Source organism: Cavia porcellus, unplaced genomic scaffold (genome assembly GCF_034190915.1).
Source record: "Cavia porcellus strain 051 isolate PalLab524CR breed Dunkin Hartley unplaced genomic scaffold, mCavPor4.1 scaffold_1, whole genome shotgun sequence".
Taxonomy (NCBI): domain Eukaryota; kingdom Metazoa; phylum Chordata; class Mammalia; order Rodentia; family Caviidae; genus Cavia; species Cavia porcellus.
This window is the reverse complement of record NW_026947484.1, coordinates 113,785,318-113,810,238: the sequence shown is the minus strand read 5'-3', so window position 1 is coordinate 113,810,238 and position 24,921 is coordinate 113,785,318. Positions and strand designations below refer to the sequence as shown.

General features: G+C 35.7%; 2 protein-coding genes across 4 annotated transcripts in view; both read right to left on the bottom strand.

Annotated features, from left to right (window-relative positions):
* The window catches only part of Ephx4 (epoxide hydrolase 4), a 32,207-nt gene extending 15,260 nt beyond the window's left edge, over nucleotides 1-16,947 (bottom strand). Inside the window, exons 1-5 of one of the 3 annotated variants that reach the window (XM_063254190.1) lie at nucleotides 16,365-16,492; nucleotides 14,836-14,885; nucleotides 14,230-14,315; nucleotides 6,256-6,413; nucleotides 3,773-3,901 (exon numbers count right to left, since the gene is read on the bottom strand). In XM_063254190.1, the coding sequence (XP_063110260.1) occupies nucleotides 3,773-3,901; nucleotides 6,256-6,413; nucleotides 14,230-14,261 (319 nt within the window). In that variant the 5' untranslated portion in view covers nucleotides 14,262-14,315; nucleotides 14,836-14,885; nucleotides 16,365-16,492. Of the gene's footprint in view, nucleotides 1-3,772; nucleotides 3,902-6,255; nucleotides 6,414-14,229; nucleotides 14,316-14,718; nucleotides 14,743-14,835; nucleotides 14,886-16,364 lie in introns of those variants that run through there. The other 2 variants (XM_003479157.5, XM_063254194.1) reach the window with 2 other exon arrangements.
* Nucleotides 16,948-24,130: 7,183 nt separating this feature from the next.
* Brdt (bromodomain testis associated) overlaps nucleotides 24,131-24,921 on the bottom strand; it is a 46,684-nt gene continuing 45,893 nt past the window's right edge. The window contains 1 exon segment of the mRNA XM_063254181.1: nucleotides 24,131-24,288. Coding sequence (XP_063110251.1) covers nucleotides 24,220-24,288 — 69 coding nt within the window. The 3' untranslated portion in view covers nucleotides 24,131-24,219.

The window sequence follows — 24,921 nt, the reverse complement described above, 5'->3', positions numbered from 1 at the left end:
AAAAGAAAGTTTCACTTTATGAAGCCCCAACTCAGAAGAGAATAGAAAGCCCAAACACTGCCTCTCCTCCAAAGTCATTATCAGCACCCTAACACTTTCCTCAGGAATTCATGGTAATGGAATTTTGCCTCTTTAAAAAGATTTTTTTCCTTACAGATTGATTCAAATTGAACATCTTATTCATTTGCCCTCAAAAGGTACTGCAGTGATTCCTATAAATTCATTCATGTATATAGAAAATTTATTCATTCAATAAATTGTTGTATGTCTATTGTGTGCCAGGGAATTTAGCAATGAATGAGACAGAAAAGGTCCCTCTGAGCAGAGAGCTTGCACAGTAAGTGACAAATACTTTTAAAAAATCACTTTAGAGAGCAACAGTGTTATCAACAAAACAAACAAAACAAGATAATCTTATTAAGACTGATGATGGCACAGTGTGGAGGGATTATGAGTAGACATGATCAGAGAAGATCTCTCTGGGGATGTGATACGTGGGGGCCGAATGGTTAAGAGGGAGCCATCTGTGCAAAGATATATGAAGAGTATAGAGGAACAGTGAAGAGGTGTTGGGTTTGGAATTAGCAAAAAGGAGAAAGACATCCAGAGCAGTGAAGGAGGGGGAGGTGGCATGAGATGAATCAGAAGGGAAAAAGTGAAGCCTGATTTGGTAGGATTAGAATGGCAAGGGTTTTATCTCAGGAGGTTTGGGTAGATACTTAAGTCTTCAATGGGGAGTAGTGTTGGATATTGTACACTACACTTTTATTTTCCTTGCTACAGATTATTTTTTCCTTATTTCTTATATTGTGACTATAATAAATATAGTTAAGATTTTTAGAAATATAATTTCAAGTAAGTTCTACTATTATGCTACGCTGTTTGTAAAGTTATCTTTGAACAAGTTTATTTACTCCTGCATTAAAAAATATCAGTACAATCAAAGAAAATAATATAAAAAAGGTTACATGGAATCCTCATGTTGATTTGATGGGCTTAAAAGTATTACTGATAAAATAATTACAGAAATAGTCCAAGTATCTTTTTGCTGAAATCAATAATTACAATTAATCTATATAGTACCACTATCAAAATAATAGTTACTCTAAAGTTCTGATCAGTTGAACAGCATGTAGCATGACTTTAACTACCTAATACAATTGAAAAAAAAAAAAATGAATCCCAGAATATTTGAATACTAAGCTTAGTAACTCAACAAAGAGAAGCCAACTGAACACATATCTAAAACTTCAACCCTTATTTACATAGTCACAGTCCCTTTCTTATTTATTTATTTGAGGCAGAGTCTTGCTATGTATTTCAGGCTATCGTGAACTCATTTTATAGTCTAGGCTGGCCTTGAACTCCCAGAAATACTCCTATCTCAGTGCTAGGATAATAGGCATGTGCCACCAAGCCCAAAACTCTCATTTGTTTAGTTTGGGGAAGAAATTGAAATATGTTGTCCTGAATTTTTTGTTTCTGTAAGGACTTCTGTGAATCTTAACAGTACGTGTACCTCAGAAAACCTAACAAGGTCTGAGTGTGATGGTGCCTATCTGTTTAGCTACTGAGGAGGCAGAGGCAGGAGAATTTCAAGTTCAAAGCCAGCCTAGACAATTTAGCTAGACTCTATCACAAAAACAAACAAAACTAGATTCTACTAGTTCCTGTGCATGCCTGAGGATCCCAGAATTCTTGGAAGATATCTAGATGGTCGAATCTTTTTCATAACACTACAACATTACTTGCTGTTTTTTGCTGTGCTTAAATTTGCTGAGTATACAAAAGCAATAGTGGATAAAGCTACTGATACCTTAGAACAAATCAAGAGGTTATGACTAAATGATACCTGTATTCATTATGTTCCTCACCACTGCATGCTTATAGTAAATTAGTTAATTAATGTTCCAGTTTCACTTATCAATGTCCTTGAAGAAACAGCAAACTTATTAATTTTATTAAGCCTTGATCTTGAAGCACACATATTTTTAGCATGTGATATGATTAAATAGAAAGTACACATAAAACAGTTTTGTTGCAGGAAAAACATACCTGTGGTTATTTCAGTTAATGAGTTGAATTTGTTGCATTTTAAAAATAAGATATTTTTCATTTGAAATAATAGATTAACAAATTATCTTCAGTAGGATGGGTTTTAGGAGATAATCTCTTGAAAAATGTGCAAACTAAGCCTTTCAGTTCAAAGAAAACAATATTATTTTTGGCTTTAATAAAATAAAAGGGTTTTTTTTTTCTTTTCTCTTTTGAAAAAGGATTTTGCTATATGGTTTAGTCCAGTCTTGCACACATTAACTAAAACTGACCTCTAACTCGTGATTCTCCTGCTACAGTCTCCTGAATTCTGGTACTGCACAAGCCTGGCTTAAATAAAAACTTGCTTTCAAATGAAGAGTGGAATTTTGGAAAATTTCTGTCTCCTACTGCAAGCTTCACAGCTGTGCACAAGTTAAGCCTTTTACTGATGAGGCTAAACTGGTATTAGTAAATGTGATTTTATATATCAAAAATGTCAACCTATTGAGTTCATAATTCAGTGAATTGTGAACTATTGAAGGTCTCCATAATTCAGTTTTGTGTCTATACAAAATTATGTATGGATAAAATATCTATTCAAAATGCTAGTGAGACCAATGGACTTTATTTTATTGTTGTTGTTGTTTTGGTTTTTGAGACAGGTCTCACTATGTGTAGTGCAGGCTGGCCTTGAATTCATTTATTTAGGCCAGGATGGCCACGAACTCATGGCAATCCTCCTATCTCCGCCTCCTGAGTGCTGGGATTACAGGTAAGTGCCACCAGTCCCAGCACAGACTAATGGATTTTAGTGTGACAGAGTATGGAAAGTTCACTTACACATCACATTCTACATTTTTATTAACCTTTAAGAAACCACCAATTTTTGAGTTTGGAGGAAAATCATATTTGAAAAGGCTATTAAAATATTCCTCCCTTTTCCAATTACAAATCTGTGCGAAGCCAAATTTATTCAAACAATGTATTGCAACAGACTGGACGCGGAAGTAAATATGAGAACCCAGTTGTCTTGAATTAGGCCCCAAATTAAAGAGATTTACAAAAATATAAAATAGCCTGTTATCATTAAAGCTTTGTTAAGTGTAGCTGGTAGTTTTAGTTAAAACATGCTACTTATGTTAGCATGTAATGGGTTTTTAAAGAAATGAATTAATATCTAAATATTTTATAAATTTGTTTTAATTTCCTATTCAGTGACTATATGCAGATGCAATCTATATATGTAAAATATAAAGTTACATAGTTCTGAGACCAAAAATGTGAGAATGGTTGCTTTAGGCCTAGTGATGTAGCTCAATGATACAGTGCTTGCCTAGCATGTAATAGAGGCCATAGGTTCAATCCTCAGCACTACAAAAAAAGAGAATTGCTGCTTTAAAAAATGTTGGTGTTTCTAATATACAAGGCAATTTTACAAGAAGAAAATTTATTTCTAAGTTGTCACAATTCAGTACTTTCAAAGTAATCTTCATTGCATTTTCCCCTTTTTTCTCTCTAAGATAATGGTGAAATGTTTTCCTAAAAGGAGTTACTTTATGCAAGCCAAGAGGAAGCTACGTTTCCTTAGGGTCTTCAGGAGACTGTCATATGTTATCATAGTTTAGTCATTTTATTGTTAAAAGATTATGTTAGCCAAATTCTGCTGTTTCAATCCAAAATATCAATGCCAATAGTGACCAATAGCAAAGATGATTTAATGAAAACTTAAACTCACCTGTAAATACATTTGGATGAGGGAAGTTAATAACAATAAGCTTCATCACCATTTCAGGATAACAGATGGCAATTAGCCAAGCAATCATGCCCCCCCAGTCATGGCCAATCAGAACACATTTGCTATACCCTGAAATTGAGAAACAAATTTTAATTTCATTTAAAAGAAACAGGTAAGCAATGCATCTTTACTTCACAAAAAATAGTGACATTTCTGAAGCTGCTCTTCCACCACCTTATCCTATATACTATCTACTATATACAGATAAATTGAAGTTAATGTTTCCAAAACCAGCCTGTATATCTGAATCACGTAGATAGCTTTTTAGAAAATTTAGGCACACAGGATCCACTCTAGACTTAACAGATTCTGAATCTCTTTCAAGAACCTATATTTAAAAATAAATCTGAAATAGGCAGCAGTTCTGCTCTTAAGGATCTGAGTTTAGAAACTCAGAAAGAATGCACATAATTAGGTTTTAAACACACTTCATTTTTAGATACTGAGAAAATTCGTTTGCTGAGAAAATTCAAATTACTAGCTATAGTAAAATTATGAATGCCACATTTATGTCCAACTTATATTTTTTGTTTGTTTCAGACAAGGTCTTACTATGGTCTCAGACTGGCCTTACATTTCATTTTAGAGCCCAAGCTGGCCTTGAACTCGTGATCCACTCCCAAGTGCTGGGATTGTAGGTGTGTGTTACTGTACTAGGCTTCAACTTGTAAATTTTTATTTCTAAGAAGTATATATTTTCTAACTTTACAAATCTAATGTTACAATTCAACCTGAATTAGTAGAAAGTCTTAATTATAGCATCTTTAAGACACAGTCATGGACTGTGGAATGCCATTTCCATACATATATGATGGTGGTTTCATAAAATTATAATGGAGTTGAAAAATTTCTTGGGATGTAGCTGTCCTACAGTAGCATAATGCATTACTCAGACATTTGTAGAAATACAGTATAAACAAACCTATTGCTCTTCCAGTCATAGAAAAGTAGAGCATGTTGTCTATAGTACATAATAATGATAATAAATGACAGTTACTAGATTATATACTTACTATACTATACTTTTATTGCTATATTAGAGTGTATTATTTCTAATTACTAAAATAATTACTGTAAAAGTGTTTGTGTCATGCTTAAAGTACTTCATGCATCTTACGTTTTCACATTTCTTTACTCCATATCAAGTAACGGACATAATAAGCACACAATGATAAAACAGCCTAATCATGCATTTCTCAGAATATATCACACCATCCCATCATTAAGTTTCATTTCATGTAATCACTATGATAATTTGAATTAGGTTAAATCTTTTTAACCTTTATTAGTATGTTTTTGCAGTACATAATGATTCCATTCAATGTAAGGAACTGGTACAGGTCCATAATACATCTCAATTCTTTTTTCCCCTTCCCTCTAGCCCATTTCATTTTGCCAGTATCAGATTCATTTATTTATCTTATAGTACCTAATACAGTTAATTATCATATATACAGATTAAAAATCAAACTAATAGGTTAAAAAGCATATAAAACACATAAGACAACTGTACTAAGTTAAGGTACATTTTTAGGTAAGTTGTCTGTGCTAGATTACGGTAACTTTTTTCCCTCTCTAACAAAGATTCCTAAAAGATTTCTCTTGTACAACTAGATATGATTCATCTGTAACTTACTCCTAAAGTGCTTAAATTACTTCTTTCAAGTATTTCGCACATTACTATTCTAATACACTGACACACACACACACTTTGTTTATATTATTTATTTGCCTAGAAAATTTCACTATGACAGATTTAGGCCAGGTCTGACTGAATTATCACAGAATCTGAATGCAGTACAATAGTGTGAAATCAGCACCTGAGTCTATTTTACTGTAATCAGATTCAATAGACACTGTATGCTGACGCCATCCATTTTTTTCTCTTCTAAGTATTCAGTCTGATCTACTGCAGAAAAGCCCTTTGGTTTCATAGGGTTTCTTATACAATTTTATTGTGGTACCAGCTGATTAGTGAAAAAAAGATAATGTAAACTACTTCTGGACCTTATAACATTTTTAAATTAATATTTAAGTGTGAGTTTTGAAGAAATGAATTTTCTGGATGTGAAAATCAAATTTTCAATAATTGGTACTAAAAATAATAAGTAGTATGCATTGTCTATTGTTTTCCTAATCAGATGGCACTTTCTTCTTTTAGTCCCCCAAAGGAAGATAAGGAAGGTCTATTTAAAATAAATTTTTTGAAGGTCATTCTTGACTGCATATTCTAGATGTATTATTTTAAATTTCCTGGACATATATTTTGGGCTGTGTCACCAAAACCATGGTGACAGGATCTAGATAATAGCTGGGGTAGATGGAAAATTCACTCATCCAAAAAAAGAAGTCATCAACTCACAATTTGGTGAAGTTAGTCCCTTACAAAGAATTTAATACTGTTAAAAAAAAAAGTAACCTACCTAAAGAGTCTAAAATATCCTTTATATCTGTAATTAGACAGTCTAATTTATAATTCTCTCGATGACTGGGAGCATCTGTTTCTCCATAGCCTCTCAAATCCAGTGCAACAACTCTATATTCCCTTTTAAATTCCCTCAGTTGATGACGCCAAGAATACCTGCAGGGAAAAAGAAACATTAAAAATACTCTATTGACTAACACAAAAAGTAGCACTCCTAGGGCATGGTGATTGTAGTCCCAGCTACTTGGGGCTGAGGCAGAAGGATCACTTGAGCGCAAAAGCTCAGATTAGCCAGTACAACATAGTGGGAACTTGTATCAAAATAACAAAAAATGAACATCAAAAAATAGTAATATCAAAGTTTCCCTAAGTGGAAATCTATAAGAAATTCTTTATTTTGAAAAAGGTTATATAGTTGCTTCTCAAGAAGAAAAAGAGAGTCACATGAGAAGGAAACACTGACAATCTTGACTAAAATTAGTTTATCTTTTTACAAGCTTCAGCAGGGTATGAAGACAAAAGTTTTTACAGAAACTTTTAAAAGTTGGATACACACTGTGTGTCTGCGCGCGTGCGTTTGTGTTTTTTTTTGTGTGTGTGTGTACTAAATCAGTTTTTTCAGCTTTTCTTAAATGATGCTTATAGCCATCAGGAAATTTGTACTAAGATTAGTCCATTATTTTACAGTCTGAATTTCTAGGCTAAATAAATTATTATAACGTTTTGAAATAATGTAAAACAATGTGAACTGGAGTGTTTTATAAAACATCTGAACGCTCATCTCACCCAGGATTTTTGTGGAGTAATGTGAGCAAAATGTTTTTATATAATCATTTGATTCTCTTATTAGAAAATGTATTTGATGAAAATATATTTCCCTGTAAAGTAAATTTTACTCATTTTACTTCATTATCAAAAATGGCCCTGTGTTCTCAGTAATTACTGCACAATATCTCATCTATAGAAGAAAAAAGTCTGAAGATTATAACAGATTGTCACTGAAAGAATTCAACAGGACCACCATTTCAGATGAACTTCTACTTGCTATGCAAAATTGTCTGGAAAAGATCCAAACCCATGAGTACAAGCAAGAGTGATAACCAGAACAGTTAACAACCAAAGTGGCACTAGCACTGATGAATTAGAATGGACAGAGTGCTGTAGCCAAGCCCGCCAGGCTTCTACAGTGCCAAGCATTCCTCTGTTTAATCATGAAACTGCAGAAATAATTGAAAATAGAGATTCAGGAGAATTTTCTTCCTCAAAAAAGCAAAGTCATTTTGGATAACTAACAAGAAAAGTGTATATATATATATTCCAAGGTGACTCATAAATTTAAAAGAAGCACATCTGTTCATGGAAACTGTAAAATTTTCTGACAAGCCAAATAGAAGACTATCATCTGAAAATATCTCTGGAATGCCACAGACAAGCAAACACAAAGATGTAAGATTATAAATCTGTAGCGAGAGGAAACTGCAATGCAAACTGACATAAAAGTCAAGTGTGGCGGGTGCATGCCTATTATCCCAGCACTTTGGGAGCCTGAGATAGAAGCATTGCAAGTTCAAGCCCAACCCATGCAATTTAGTGAGAACTTGCCAAAAAAAAAAAAAGAAAAAAAGAGTAGGAAAAAGGATGGGGATGCAGCTCAGGTAAAGGCTCTACATTCAATCCTCAGTTCAGCTACCCCCCCCCAAGTAACATAAAGCAATAAGACCATTCTAACAAGTCAATAACCTCACATCAACAGATGTGACACATATTTGGAATTATGAATGCATGCAAAATCTCTGACCTACTGCTATGATACGTATGACTTAAATATTTGCAAAAGCATTGCCACTTAAGATGGATTTGAAAAATGTAAATAAATACTTTTTTTGGCTAGATCATAGGAATCTTCTTAATCTTGGCTCTAGGTTGTAATAAACAAGTGAAGTTGTTTGCTTCCTTATAGATTTTTATCGACTGACACATATAATTTTTATTAGTTTCTCATTAACCTTTTAATTTTGAGTTAGCTTTTTATGTCTCTGGAATTGAAACCCAACTCTCCCCTCTGTATAACCTTTCAGACCCAGTCAATAAAGTTCTGCAGATTTAACATCTTAAATATTTATGTAATCACTCCTCTTGTCTATCCTGTTATGATTCATTAATTCAAGCTTCAATTTTTGTACCATCCTATTGATTGATCTGTGTCTATTTCATTCTTCTCAATTAATCAGAATGAGGCAGCAATAATGCAAATTTTCTTATTTCCCTGCTGAAGATCTGGTGATTCCTTATCACTCATAACATGACTCCCATACTCATTATCCCAACAGACCAATCCTTAAAGACCTGACTACTGCCCAGTCTCCCAGCATGAACACTTTTCAGTCTGTAATTTGTTTTGTAATAAAAATAAACGATATCCACATCACTCTTACAGTATGCCAGGCTCAACTCTACGTGATTTACATGTGGCAAACAGTTGTCTTCCAAATAGTTCGCTTCAATATGCATTATTATTATTCCACTTTACAGAAAGAGTCTAGGCTAATGGAAGTGCTGAAGGTCAATGTGTTAGCTAGCAGCAGAGGATTCAAAGCCAAGTAGTCTGAACTTGGGAGTCTACCTCATGCTGCCTCCGCAGCTTTAGACTATTACAGTAAATATACAAGGGTATCATGTTTTGCTTTTATGGCTTTGTTCATATGATGTCCTTTGAAATACTACCTTCCCATGATTCCCCTATTACCCCACAATCCCTGAACCCCACTTCTCATTATACATTAGGCATATCCTTGCCCAGGAGTCGCCCAGGCTACCTCCTTTACACCTCTGTATTCTCCAGTGTAATAGACACATGTCATATAATGGTTTATTCCTGTCTGGCTCAATAGTAAGCTCCCCGAGTTGAGTGTAGGAGCTTAATTAAGGTTTGTTGAATAACTGAAACAACAAACTAATGGAAACTGATAGCGCCAGTTTTCCATTTAGACTTCTGTCCCAGTTCAAACCTTAAGATATACTCCTGCTGAAGAATTCATAAATAATAACATATTTAGGCTGGAGATATAGCTCAGTGGCACAAGTGCCTGCCTGGCAAGTGTGAGGTCATGAGTTTGTTATTAGAAAACAAAAAAATTTTCTAAATAATAACACATTTAATTCATATTTTAAACTAAAAAAAACACCCTAGTGATAGACTGAGGGGCACATCATTCATATGAATAAAACAAAACATTTCCACTGGTACAGAAATGAGACATTTTACGAAAGCAGTAACATTCTAAAATACCTTAAATAAAACTATTTTTGTCCACATTGGCTTTTTTTCTGGTAGTTTTTGGTAATAATAGAGGTCATTTAGGAAAAAAAAAATCAACTCTTTCCCAGTTACTACTCTAACATAAGGTGGGCTCCTGGTTTTATCAGGCCAGCCACTTTCAGATGTAAAAGCATCCTCTTTCTCTTCTCCACTGGGGAAGATCATGGTTGTTGGCTCTGCTGTATGTGTGAAGAGCCTTCATTTGCCTTGGCTCAGCATTTGAATGATGAAGCATGTTTCCCACACAGCTGGGGATGAGGCCAACTCACAAAAATTGCCTAGGTCAGCTCAAAATATTTTTAAAAGAGATGCAAATTGGGATGAATAGAGAGAGAAAAATCATCCCCTGATAACTGTATTTGAGGCTAATTTAGCTAAAGTTCTAACAGATGTGTCTTTGATGTTTCCTTTAGATTTTAAGAAAAAATGCTCAGAATTTTATTGTTTTCTGTGTCCTATGTAATAGTATACACTAAATATGCCATTACTCAACAGCTATTCTCAAGCAATGATAATAAAAGTAGAGAATACATTACACTTGTGGGGTGCTTCTCTGTTTAAAAAATCACTTTCACACACATTACCAATATATGCTTATTTTGTTTTCATTGTATTCAAGCTTGTACTTTCACGGGCACTTATGCAGGGTTAACTGACAGAGGAATAACTGAAAGTGTTTCAAGATGCCACACATAAAGTATTTTTGGCTCTTACAATGAAAAAAAAAGTTTTGTCCTAGAACATAAATCTTAGCATTTGGTCCTAAATTCTAAGATTTGGATTTTTTCTTACTAGCAACTAAATGGAACTGACTAAATTGCTGAATGGGTAAAAAAGGGATCCACTAAAGGTCCTATGTAGAGCAATCATCAGGCATATCTATTTTGCAAAAGATCACTCATGAATAAACAATGGAACAACGTTATGAAAAAGCATGCAAAAAAGGTACATTTCTTAAGGTAACACAAAGCATTTATTGCCCTTGTTAAATGAGGTCCACTGCCATTTTCTAGGACTCTGAAACAATTACCAAGTGGTAGAAGTGGTTGTGGGTTCATTTTTATCTTTAATAGATCATTTCACGTGTAAAGCTCTAACATTTCAGTAGGAAAAGGAGCATGATGGGGTAAATACCACCCCTCCATTCAGACCATGAATTTTGTTTATAATTGTGATTTAGAGTATTAAAGTAAGTTATTTTTACATTGTATAATGACCTGTGAGTCAAGGTCTTATTAGGTTACCTAGGCTGGTTTTGATTTCCTAGACTCAAGCCATCCTCCTGCCTCAGCCTTTCCAATGTTAGGGCAATAGGTACCACTGCACTCAGCTTTGTTGGCTGACTTTTTAATACTCTCGTGAATATTGGCAGAAGGTATGAAATTTTAGGGGTGACGTTATCAGATCATTATGGTTCCTATAGACTGAAAGACAGGCAGCAGAGTTTAGCTCTAAATTTTACAAATGAGGGGAGCCTTACTTCCTAGTACATTTAATAGGAGAGCTATGAGCTTACCTGAGAGGATATAGGCAAAATACTTCTAAGAGTATTTAGGTCATTAAATCCTCAGTAAACATTAACTGTCATCAGTATTGCAGCCACAGTTAGGAAGTTCTAGATCTCCACATTGAGTGAGGAAAATGAGCGAAGAAAACAAATATTTATGGAGTATTCCCTGGGGCCTTGTAAATTGGTTTTCACATGTTTTGATTCACAACATCTCTGTAAGATTATTATAAACAATTGTACAGGAGTACACAAGCCAGTAAGAGGCTAAACCAGAATTCACTTCCAACATTACTCTGAATAGATTTGACAAATGCTTCAGAGTAACATTTTATTGTGAGCCAGTTGTATCATGCACTCTGTGTCATGCACTAACGTATCTGCATACAAATGCTTGATTTGCATAGGCAGTTCTTCTACCACTGAATTACATTATCCCCAGATAGAACAGATGGAAATTGCATGTTTAGTTATGCAGCTAGACCCAGAAAAGGAAAATAATCTTCATGAAGGGAAAGCCACCACACGAAAAGAGGTACTCATATTATGGCTTGTATCTAGACATTCCCCCAAAGTTTATGCAGTGATACGTGGGGCTTTTTGAAGGTGGCTGGATCTGGGGTGTGTGAATGTGGATTAAGAATGTGATACTGGGATTAAGGGTATATGGTATCAGTTCACTAATTGGTTTTTCATAGTTCTGGATGTGGATAATGGGAAGCCCCAGTTTGGGTGTGGAAAGCACCACCCAAAAGGCTTGTAGCCTGCATGGGATAAAAGAGAAAGACAAGCTTGCTGCTGCTGCTATTGCTGCTTGCTGCTTCACTGCCTTCTGCCTGTCCTTCCATGGACTGTTTCTCTTTTTTCTGTGCCCCACTGCCATGCCACCTTATTGCACAGCCACTGACTATGGATAGCAACCTCTGTAAACTGTGAGCTAAAATAAACCTTTCTCTTTTAACTTGTAGGTATCAGGTATTTTGTCTCAGCAGTGATACAAGAAAGACATAGATTTTGCTTCAGAAAAATCATGAGGTAGATGGATCTTTACAACCTCTATTCCATTCTTCAATTCTTAATACTTCTTGATACATTGATGTCTTCAATGGACTTGTTCATATAGTCTCCTTAATTCAAAGAGTACAAAATTAACTAACTCATCTAGAGTTAATATTCTTCTCAGAGACAGACGCATTTTAAACCAAGACTTTGGGTGACACAAAATTTTTAAAGCTATAAAGAAAGTGAAGAATTACAATGGTGGAATTCTAGGTAGTATGAAACAGTAAAGGAGAAATTTTGGAAGAGACTATTGTCCCAAACTCTTCAAAAGGCACTGGATATTCCACCTTTGAGTCAGCTCAGAAAATGTGCTTTATATATTCATTCATTTCTTGATCTATTTAGTTCAGAATATATGAAGATCGTAGCCCTGTGCTACCAGAAACCACTAAGATATACTACCTCTATCCATTTGATATTGAATCTAGGGCCTCTCATACGCTAAGCAAGTAATCTGTCTCTGAGCTAAATCCCCAGTCCTTTCTTTTTCTTTTTCTTTTTCTTCTTCTTCCTGTTTCTCTTCTCCTTCTCTTTCTTCTTCTTTTTCAGACAGAGCCTTTCTGTGTAGTTCAGTCTGGTATTGAATTCACTATATACCTCACGCTGGCCTTGAACTTGTGGCATTTCTCCTGCCCTCAGTCTTCTAAGTGTTGGGATACAGGACCCAGCCCTTTCTTTAAATTTTATTTGGAGACAGGGTCTTGCTAAATTGCCTCCGCTGGCTTTGAACCTCTGCTCCTCCTGCTTCAGCCTCCCAAGTGGAATTACATCTCTGTTAAAGATACTCCATTAAAATTTTTTAAAAATTAGAATTAGTTGTTGCTTTCAGCTGTATTGACTTGGTCTTGTGGGGCCAATGTAGAACAGAAAATTTCCCCCTGGATACCATCTATGGTCTGAATATGTACCCTAAAATTCAGAAGTTGAAACTTAATCACCAATGTGATAGTGTTAAGAGAGTGGCCTGAAGTCGCAAGGGCAACATCCTCATAAATGCTGTTAGCAACCTTATGAAAGGCTTGGGGAACTAGTTCGTCTTTTTCCCTAGTCCTTCTACCATGTGAGAACACAGCTTTAAGCTCCTCTGGAGGACACAGCAACAAGGTACCTTCTTTGAAGGAAAGACTGAGTTCTCACTAGATACCATGTCTTGATCCTGGCCTCCAGAGTACTGTAAAATAAATTTCTGTTCATTACAAGTTTCTCAGTCTCAGCTATTTTGTTAGAGCAGCACAAATATGTGATAATTATGCATTTTTGGCTTCAGGTTTTCTTTTTAATGTGAAATATTCATGTCTTTAACTTATCCCACATTCATGTGAACCTATTCTATATGCATAGCAAATAGTTTAGATTTATCAAAAGCTTCCTGATAAAAAGCACTCCAAGTCTTCAGTTTGTTCAACATCTCCTTTCCCAACCAATGTTGTATTTTGTCTATAGTAGGTACTCTAAACTGTCATGTGACCATTTCAGAAATTTGAAATATTAAAAACACTTTTTGTAAACAAGCAAAAAATCCACTTTTTATAATATTCATAAAGTTAATTAATTTAGGTTAGTTGTATATGAATTACTTTAGGAGGAAACCATTACTATGATTCAGGGATATTCAGGAACAATAACTCTGGGCAAATTGTTGTAGGGCTGGTTCTGTCAAAAGTCATTACAAAAGTGATTCTACAATCAGTGCTACGGTTTGAACATTTGCCCCCTTCAAAACTCATGTGGAAATTTAATTGCCAGAAAAACAGTGTTAAGAGATGGGAGCTTCAAGAGGTGGTTTGGGCCATCTGCTCTCATGGTAAAATTAAAGAGATATCTGCTCTCATGGTAAAATTAAAACCATTATGGAAGGATGAGTTCACTCTCTTTCACCCTTTTACCTTTCGACCTCAACAAGAAGGTCCTCACCAGATACTTCTCCTTGATCTGGGACTTCCCAGCCTGTGAACTATGAGAAAATTAATTTCTGCTCATTATAAACTAACCATTCTGTGGTATTCTGCTATTGTAGCACAAAGTAGACTGAGCTAATAAATCAAGTTTTAATGCAAAAAGAAAAAGGTATTTGGTAAGTTTACCAGAATTCTGGAAATCCATGAAGCAGCAGCATGAGTGGCTTGCCTCTTTCCCCAGCAGCGACATAGTGAAATCTTAACCCTGAATCCTGAAAATGGAAGGTATGGAATTTTAGTGCTATTTGGTTTTGATTGTCAGAATAGACCATTGAGTAACTTCATTTTATGTTTTAAAAGCTGGCATGCATTATTTTTAACATCAAGAAATAAAATATTAATATTCAGAAATTAAAACTTTGTGTTTTTATCAATAGGATAATTTGATTCAGTTTTATGAACATTTTCTTCATGGTGCCCTCCCTTATAGTTCTTACTACAAGGTCAATTTATATACAGGTATTTTGAGCTTCTGAAGCAATGTCACAATTTGTAACTGTCATCTTATGGATGTGTCACCTTTCATTCAAATTTGGCAGGACATGTAAATAATTCTGATCTGAATTTACATTTCTGCCAAGTTAACTTCCTAGTCACGTACTTTTTTCAGCTTACCCGTCAAAAGCTGTACCATCAGTTATATAATTCACACCTCCTTCTCTTATTTTTAGGTCTTTCCTTCCCACATTATTATTTTGAGTGTTGCATGCACCTTCCCTTGCGTCTGCTCACCACATCATGTCAGTGTGTGTTTCCAACAGCAGAATCCCCAAGACTTCACTCTGCGTGCGGGAGTCAAGACAGCCCAAAGAAAAGAAAAGGAATGGGAATAGGAATGGGAATGGGAGAATACAGCAACACTAAGGAAACTAAGAAGGCAGAAGAGAAAGCAAAACTGAAAAAAAGCTAAGAGAGACCCAAGACTCAATAGCTGCATATAAATACGAAATTATACTATATACAGCTATCCAGCACCTGGGTTTTCAGATGTTCATAGATCTTAAAGGTCTCTAATTCAACACTATCATTTTACAGATCGAGACAATGAGGCTCAAAGGTGTTAACACACGTGACTGGCAGCAGAGCATGACTAGAGTCCTCATCTTGTACAAACTCCCAAGATAATGTTCTTTCCACCCTCTAGTACTGTATCTCTAGGGATATTTTTAGGTGGCTAGAGTCAGGAGAAAAATACTATGGGGAATTCCAGATGACTCCCAGGGTGCTCATACTCCTCTACTTGGACGGAGTCAACATATGACCTTGCCCTCAACTGCAGAATCCTCAAGGGCAGTTCAATAACTTCTTTTTGGTTTTGATGGTGAGTCTTAGAGGATAATTACTGCAGGCATTTGACTGGTTTTAATGCACATACTTTATTGCACTGATGTGTCAGGTATTGTTCTAAGTCGTCCTTTTTTAAATGCAGGTGGCGGTAAATATTAACTCAATTCTGCTATTAACTCCAAGGAAAGGAAGGGCAGAGGAACATCTTGAAAGAAGGAAACTCCTGCCCTTCTCTATTCTGCTGGACAAGTTAGCACCTAGTAGGAAATCATGACTTGCTGATATAAATATCTTTGCATTCAATGCTCGTTTTGAAGACCTATGAGTCAGACTGCAGGATATACATCACAGGGACTTCCCTTCACAGGTGACGAAGGTATTTCCCTTTGTCACCTCAAGTCTCTGGAAGTAGAGTATCTCTGGACCATGAGAAAGTCTAGGACAATTACTGAGTGAATGCACAGCTGAAATTTAGTTTTAATTCCATTCATATACTTCCCTCCTCACAAACACATAGCATTTTTTCATTTTTGTTGTGTTGCCTAGGCCATCTGTGATCACAATAAACTCTGAAGTCCAAAGATTCACTCTCAATATTTGGGTAAAGACAGCCTCCTGAGACGGTAGGGCATCACCAGAAGCAATTCCCTACAGTTGATCTGAGCTCTAAAGGGCAAAAAGGAGACAGAAGGAAAGGAAATACAGCTAGTGGACTCTGGTTGGAAAACTACAGAAAGCAAAACGAATCTCTGCCCCCTCCCCAGAGTCTCCTCACCCTATAAACGCAGGCAAACCTGACCCCTCTCTCGCTGCGCCTTGCCCCTCCCGCCTCCGCTTTGGTCGCCGCGCCCCCCAGGAGCACGGGCATCTCTAGAGGACGCCAAGCTGGCGCCAGGGAAGGTGCAGCCCGGCCCCTCCGCTCCCACGGCCGTCACGTCCTTCCCGCGTTACCGCCAGGCCTGGGCCGGCCTCACCTTTATGCGCACGTAGCAGTGGGTGCCCAGAGAGGGGTCGTTGAGGCAAGCGGGAGGGTGTTCCCGGGCCACCCGCCGGAAGGTCTGTGCGGGTCCCTTGCCGATGCTCCACAAAAGTTTGAGGAGATGGACAGAAGCGCAGAGCCCGCTGTAGCAGTAGACTAGGGACCAGAAGAGCAGGCACCGGATCGCTCTCGTCAGGCGGGGCAGGCAGTCTCGCAGCCTCGCCATAGGGCGGAGCGGCGGCGGGGCCCGCTGCTGGCCTCGCTCGGGAACTGGAAAGCTCCGCCGCGGCGAGTCAGGCGGCTCTCGGGTGCGCCCTACCGCTCCGCGCGCGCCCTCCGTGGGCCGGCGGCCGCGCCGCGCAGCGCCGCTCTGCACGAGTCCCAGCCCGAGCGGAGCCCGGCTCCAGCACTCGCTGCGCGCTCGGGCCGCCGGCGCAGCCCGGGAGCGCCGCTCAGAGACCCCGGCTGCGAGGTCCGCTCCGGGCCACGCAAAAGTGGACTGCACAGCCTTCTTCCGCGGAGAGTGACTTCACGTTTGACAGTCACTAAAATAGTGGGCAAAACGAAGGGACTTTCCAAACCATTTTGGTTACCGCGGAAGTGCCACTCTCGTTTTGACCTGTGTCCTAAGCCCGTATTGTCCTCCTGGCCGTACTCTGTGTCCTAAGGGGTTACAAGAAAGGAGGGGACTGCAAAAGACCTTCATGACCTTCATATCGGGTGACGGGCGTAATTACTTTATTTCTGATGATCTCCTTAGGATGATAACATTCTCCACTCGGTTCAAAGTTGTTACAGCCCAGCTAGGAAACAGGCAAGTAGGCTTTTTGGAACAAGTCAAGCCCGAGGCAACCAACCATTGGTTGATTTGTTCTTGATTTTTGTTGTATGAATGGAATCATATAGTCTGTAACCTTTTGTTTCTGGCTTGTTTTATGTACCATAATGTTTGAGTTCATCCATGTTAATCTATGTTCTATTTCTTTTAAATAGCGAATTCATTGAGTGGAGGTAACACAATTGCTTATACATTCTCCAGTTAAGAATGCCCCACCCACCCATCCACACTTCTTTGGGGCAGTTATAAACAAATCCACTATAAACTCACATAAAAATGTGTGTGTTTCCCCTTCACTTGGATAACTATCTAAGAGTGGGATTGTTGAACCCTATCAAAACTGGTTTTCATTGTTTGGGTTTCTTTGTTGTTGTGTTTCTTGTCTTTTGATTAGTTTTGTTTTTCCCTCTAATGCAGAAAGGATTGATATACATGTATAGGCTATACATGCCTTGAACTTCTAAAGAGTTTACAAAAATTGATTTTATTATGTATGATGGTATAAACAGCTACTTTGAAGAAAACGAGACATTATGGTAGCCATTGCTGATCTCCTATATCTTGTTTTGAAGTCCAATAATGCTTTTATTCTTTTAGTCAGTTTTCTATTATTTGATTGCCATATATGTGAAGATATGAGTATTTAGAAGAAAACAAAGAGACATTATGATAGCCATTGTTGATTTTCCTATTGTCTGGTTTTGAAGGCCCATATTCTTTCATTCTTTTGTTTTGAGCAGTTTTATAGCATTCTGTTTTGTTTTAATTCATTGTGTGTGAATATATGGAAAACTATTTAGAAGAAAACAAGATTATGGTAGCCTCTATTGATTTTCTGTTGTCTTGAAGTTGCTTACTTTACTTATATTGCTTTGCTTACATTGTTTTGTTGATTACTTTGTTCTATTTTAATTCTTTAAAATTAAAAAAAAAAAAAAACCATCACCAAAACCGGTTTTCAAAGTGGCTACAAAGAGCTAGAGGTGTTGCTAAATGGGAGAGCCTGTGCCTACCATGTGCTGAGGCCCTAGGTTCATCCCTAGACAAAAGAGTGGTTGTACAATTTTGAAATCACACCAGCAAGAGAGAGCGACCTGGTTCACATTCTTGAAATTAAGTATTTTAACTTTTTAGTTTTTTAGCCATTCTTTAAGCCTGTAGTGGTATTTTATTTCTCCAGTGCTAAGTAACACATGCTACTCTTTGAACAAATCTTTAAAGATTAAAAATTTCCCATTTTGATTACAAATCTTTATCACAGCTGATGTGATTTGTAAATATTATCTCCTAGTCTGTAGCTTTTCAAAGCAAGTTTAATTTGGATAAGGTCATATTTGTAAGTTTTTCCTTTTATGTTTATGCTTTTGATGTCAAATCAAAGGGATCATGTTCATTTTATTCTTGATTACAGATGAATCATGATCCATTTTGAGTTAATTTTTATATGAGTTGAGTTTTTGTTATTCTTGTCCACAGATATCCAATGCTACTTGCTGAAAAGCCTATACTTTCCCTGTTGAATTGCACGTTTGCCATATTTGTGTAGCTTTATTTCTGGGATCTCTATACTGTTGCATTATCTATGTATATTTGGGTTGGCTTTTTCCTCCTTTTCTTCCTATCTCCTTCCCTCACTTCCCCCTCCTTTTCTCTGATGATCCTTGTTTGTAAATGTTTGTATTCCTTTTGTATGTCTCTTTGATTGGTAATAGCTTCCTTTGGGTATATACTTGGAAAAAATTGCTGGGTTATCACTACACAGCTATTCAATTTTATAAAATATTCTTGAATTATCTTACAAAATAGCTATATATGTATTTATGCTCTTGACTAGCAGCATGAGTTCTACTTATCATCCTCAGGTATCATTTTAGCTAATTTGGTGAGTAAAAATTAATGTCATTTATGGCTTTTTCATTTCCCTCAACATTAAACTGAACATCATTTCATGTTCATTAGCCATAAGTACTCTTTTTAAATTACTTTGTGTGAGGCAAAGAATCACCAATGCCCATGTGTTCCAAACTTTCCAGACTTGAGTCAGGTGTGGCCAAGTAGTTGGGTTATATGATTGAAGAGGCAACATTCAGTGTAATGCTCTTACCCTACATTCCTGTGCTAACTCAACTTTAGAGACAGGTTCCTGGTGGTATAACTATAAATGGTATAGTCACTGAAACTGCTTTATTTCCCTTAATAATTGAATATCCCTTATACACTTAAGACACCATTTTGTCCCTTTAAAAATATTTGTCATTTTACTGAGCTCAGAAATCAAAGCTGATTTTCCCCACTTTGTTTTCCTTTTTATTTAATTAAAGACTAGTGGGTAAACAGAAATACAACATAATCATTTCAATCTATAATCTATAACTACAATGTGAAAGAAATATTCAGTTGGCAATGAAATGTATATAACTTTTCCTTCTTTCATTCAAAAACCTGTAAATCACACAAACTTAGAATCTCATCAGTATACTCTTTCCTGTGACAAATGGTTCAGAATGGGGTGAAAAGAAACTATATGCTAACATATGCATGTGTTAATGAAAAGTAGCCATGATTAAGTCAGTCCCTGATAACCAGTTGTGCCATATAGGGTGTTGTCAAAAGAGAAACTGCAGCAGAGAAAAGCAATATAGATACACAAAACCAACCTAACTGTAGGATTAAAGCATGCATGTTTTATACTAGGAAAAAAAAATCACAGCCCCCCAAATTCTCCACATTTCAATCTGCCAGTTACTTTTCTCTCAAAACTCTTGAAAATTTACTTCACTATTTCTGTTTATTTTTCAGTCTTGGGGATAAATCCAGGGTTTTACATCTGTTAGGTATATGCTCTATCACTGAGTCACTTCCCTGGAACCTTTTAAAAATGCTATTTTGAGATAGTCTAAGTTGCCCAGGGTGGCGTCAAATTTTTGTTTCTCCTCCCTAGCCACCCAAGTAGCTGGGATTTCATCCTGGAATTAGTCGGGAAGAGAGCAGTAAGCAACTGGAATGGCAGGACTGCTTCAAAGTCACTCAAATTTTATGAACTATAAATTTTTATCAGTAATTTTTATGTAATTCAGACATTCAGTAAAAAAATTATGGTAGCATAGCTGATAATTTGTTTAAAAGGAAAGAAAATCCTGCAACCTCATAACCGTAGATTAAAAATATTTTTAATACATCTGAAATTCTAGTGTAAAAATTACATCTGGATTTTAAGCACAAAAAGATGTAAGAGTATTTTTATCAACTTGATGTGTTGGGGCAAAATATTTAAATACCATAAAGAAAAAGCCAGATACATAAAATTTAAAATTTTAATGGGAAAAAAGACAGCCTCAAAGACAAATAATATATGGGAAAATATGTTTCCAAAACAAAGGGCCAACATAAAAAGTCAAAAGAAAAAACTGTACAGGTTGATAAGAAAAAGTCTAAAAAGAATGATCAGACAACTCACATGGCAAACAAATATAAGGTGATCAACTTAATTTTGTGGTCATGCAATGAAAGAAACAAAAACTTTGGGGCACACTTTATCTTGTAGAGTCTATTAAAATTGAAACTATTTCCTTGAACTAAACTTTCTGACACACAGATCTCATTTTAGGAGCCTGAATTATCATTTAGAAACAAAAGGACAAAGGCATAAAGCTGTATTAACTGACTTCAGCACTATTCATAGTAGAAAAAGGTGATAAGAAACTAAGTCAACAGGATTTTTTATATAAGCATTATGCAGCTATATGACTTAATTATGTACACCTTTTAAAAAATTAGATAGTCATGTAATGATCTGATTAGATGTTTGTGACACATTAAATAAAATGTATAGATGGCCATATTTTTGTAAAACTAAGTCCCTCAAATTTTCTGTATTTGGATGAGCATAAAGGTATAATTGTATATACAAGTCTTGCTCTCTCTATAATTGGGGTAGAGGGAAACTTTCTTAATGCCTCTAAGTTTCATACTTAAATTCTATCTAAAAGGTTTGCAATTAAGTACATTATAAAATTAAATATAATATTCATATATGAATTACGATTTTTGACCTGCTAAATTGCTTCTATTGTTTTCTACACAATTATATACAAATGTTTAAATAGACATGGATAATATTTGTAATACAAATTGCTGATCCATTATAAAGAATTATGAAAAATTTTATAAATAGATTCTCTCTATTTTATAAATAGATTCAATGACCTTACTAAAAATCAATAAATTGTGCTTTTTTTTTCTTTCTGAGACAAGGTCTCAATATGCAGTTCAGGCTGGCCTTGAGCTTACTTTGTAGCCCAGGCTGGTCTTGAACTTGCCACGAGCCTCCTGCCTCAGCTTCCTGAGTGCTGGGATTATAGGTATGTACCACCATGCCCAGCAGTTGTACTCTTTAAAAGGGTGAATTTTGTCTTAATTCACTTTATTTTAATTTTTTTGGGTGTTTTTAAGACAGGGTCTCACTGTGCAGTTCAAGCTGGTCTCAAACTTGCAATGATCCTCCTGTCTCAGCCTCTCAAGTACTGGGATTCCAAGCATGTGCCACTATGCCCAGCTTTAATTCTTTTTAAAAGGGTGATTTTTGTCTTAATTTTAAAATTACTATAAGAAAAAAAAAGAATGAGCCAAGGATGTGCAGAACTAACATAAAGGAGGAAATGACAAATTCTATAATTGAGCTTTCAGAAAAAACAATTTGTATGCTGATAATTATCTACAGGAGATAACACTGATGATGGAAATCACAATTGCTGGAGCAATGTCCTTGGGAAAGTGAGAAGGAACTGTTGAAAGACTTGCCATAACTTAGGGTGGGAACAGTTCCTCCTTAATGACAGAAGGGAGAACAGAACCTATGAACAGATGTGGAGTGGGAAATTCGAAATTCTCAATGAATGCCTTCTTACCTCAGTGAAAAAGCAGTACGTGAAAGGTACCACAGACTGAGGTAGACTGTTTTGGTTGGAGGTCAGAAGTAGAATGGAAATATGAAATACCTGACTGTCTAGGGAGAGTGAGTGAATCATGACAACTTACTAAGATTTCTGGACAACATTAAAGCTCATTTGAGTTTATGCTCAGAAATTTAAAATGAGAATGGTTATGGTTGCATATCTTTCACATCAGCTAAATGGGTCAGAGCCAGTGGTCAGATTTTATAAGGATTTGAATTTGGCTAAGAGGAATGCAACATAGAAAGGAACAAAGGAGTTAAGAGGGCATGCAAAGGAGTGATTATAACACACTATAAATTTAGAGGATAAATACAGAAGCTCAGGCATGAAAGGGAAAAATACTGTTGTTTTTTTTTTAAATAAGAATTGAGCTCAGGGCCTTGCACAAGCTAAGTACACGCTCTACCACTGAGCTATAACCCCAGTATGAGAAGCACTGTGAAAAGAATTGATGGATTGTATGTCCTAGGGAAGCCTAAAGATTGTTGGAGTAAGGACTATTCAGAATAAGCTGGGTGTTTGAAATGGAGACGAAGGGAAGGTTTTAGAAACTGGCAACAGTAAAGGCTGATTTTGCTAATTAAGAGTCTAATAGCACAGAGGCATCCACAGGAGAGACAACTATGGGAAAAAGAAATGAACAAAGAAAGGTAAATGGGTAAATGACTATGGATGGTGAAAAATTTAAAGCAGGGAATTTTTTTAGACACTGAATTTCTATAGGAAGGATCAGTTGCAAATCAGTATTGTTCTCCACTAAACTGACTTCAATTAACCTATCAAAATTGAGGAAATCTGATAAACTGCCACGTTGGTTAAACTAAACACAATAGTCATAACATAGTTCCCTATAGTTTTTAAGGAAATAACATAAAATATACTGTTGAGCACACCTGCTGATTTCTTGATTAAAAATAGATACAGCTGATAGGAAGAGCTAATGCTTCTAGCCATTGTATGAAGGTAACACCACTACTTTTATCAGTTAATCATATTTTTAATTGGCTAACAATCTAAATATATTTCAAAAATTTATCATTATAAAAATGAGTGCAAGAAAACTTACTCCTCTAAAATACATACTTCAAATTTTTATCAAAATAGTGCCTGAATTATTTTACAGTCAAGAGTTCAAAATTTTAAAATATACAAAGCTAATATACATGATTTATACAAAATTGCAACTAGAAAAATGACAAAACAAAGTATTTTACAGAGTACTACTAGAGTTAAGTAAAATTAAACATCGTTATCACATATACATATGAAGAATTATACATTCTTATCAAAACTTGTACACATAATTAATATTTACTGGTATTTGGCTTCAAATTAAACATCTTTTGTTTTCTTCTCGTTCTTTTTTTTTTTTTTTTGGAGACATGGTCTCACTATGTTGTTCAGAGTGGGCTGGAACTCACTGTGTAGCTCAGGCTGGCCTAAAAATTGCAGTGATATTCCTGTCTCAGCCTCTTACATGCAGGCACTTATACCGCTAGGCACCACCACACTTGGCTAAATTCAACATCTTTCAAACCACAGGTAAAGTTTCTTCAAATATCAATATAAAACTTGAATATCGACCAGCAGAGAATCTTAAATATCTGACGCTTGAGGAAACCACATGTTATTTGTTAGAAGCTCTAAGTATTTCTGAAGGCAGACAAATATTTGTTTTAAAAGTTAAAAACTCAACAGGAACCATGTTTTTTATATATTTTTATATAGTCATTTTTTAAACAATCAGGGAGCATCTCTATTGGATTTTCATTGCTTAAACAAGGTATATAATACATTGCTGACAATTATTTGTAGAATGAATAACACATGGAATCTATTCAGTTTTTAGGGATCCAAATCATAAAATTTCCAATACTGTCCTTAAAAATAAACGTATAGTTATTTAAAAATGTAAGTGAAATTGTTTAATCATTTTAGAGAGTCAAAATACAACATGAAATTGGTATCTTCAGTTTTGAAAGCAATCATTTTACCATATGCATTTTAATCTTTCATATCACTCATTTAAAGATGATGGTTAATTTAAAAGCTTAGTTTCAATCAAAGTTGTTTTCAAACATTGTCATAATGTCGCTTTGAAGAGTCATATCGATGGTACCCGCCATCTGTAAAAAAAAGAACATTTTAATTACTTTAAAAATACATATCTCTATTACAGCCATATAAAAATGATTATAAAACATGGAAATTGACTATACAAAATGCAAACAATTTAATAAAATGGATTATTTTTGATTTGTTAAAATACAGCCTGTTTTTTTGTTAACATATTGTTCATGAGCTAGATAAAATTAAAATCTATAGAAATATGAGAAATAAGTATGGCCAATTTCTTAGGAAACTGAATACTGACAGAGTAGGTATTAATAAGAATATTTTTATTTTTATTTATTCATTTTTTTCTTTTGGTCCGAGGGATCAAACTCACGACCTTGCACTTGCCAGGCAGGCACTTATACCGCTAAGCTAAATCCCTAGCCCACATCATAAGAATATTAATTGAGAGAACACAATGTTTTTTTATTTCTGTATCAACACAGTGTTAGACACATAAAATTATTTTCTGAATGAAGCAATATTTTCTTTACATAAAAGAATTGATGTGATGTCAAAGCTATGGGCTTTCCTTGATTCTGCCACTTCTCACCTGTAGAACCTAGGGCCAATTATTTAGCTAAGTCTATCCTTATTTTTTTTTTTGGTGCCGGGGATCAAACTCATGCTTGCCAGGCAGGCGC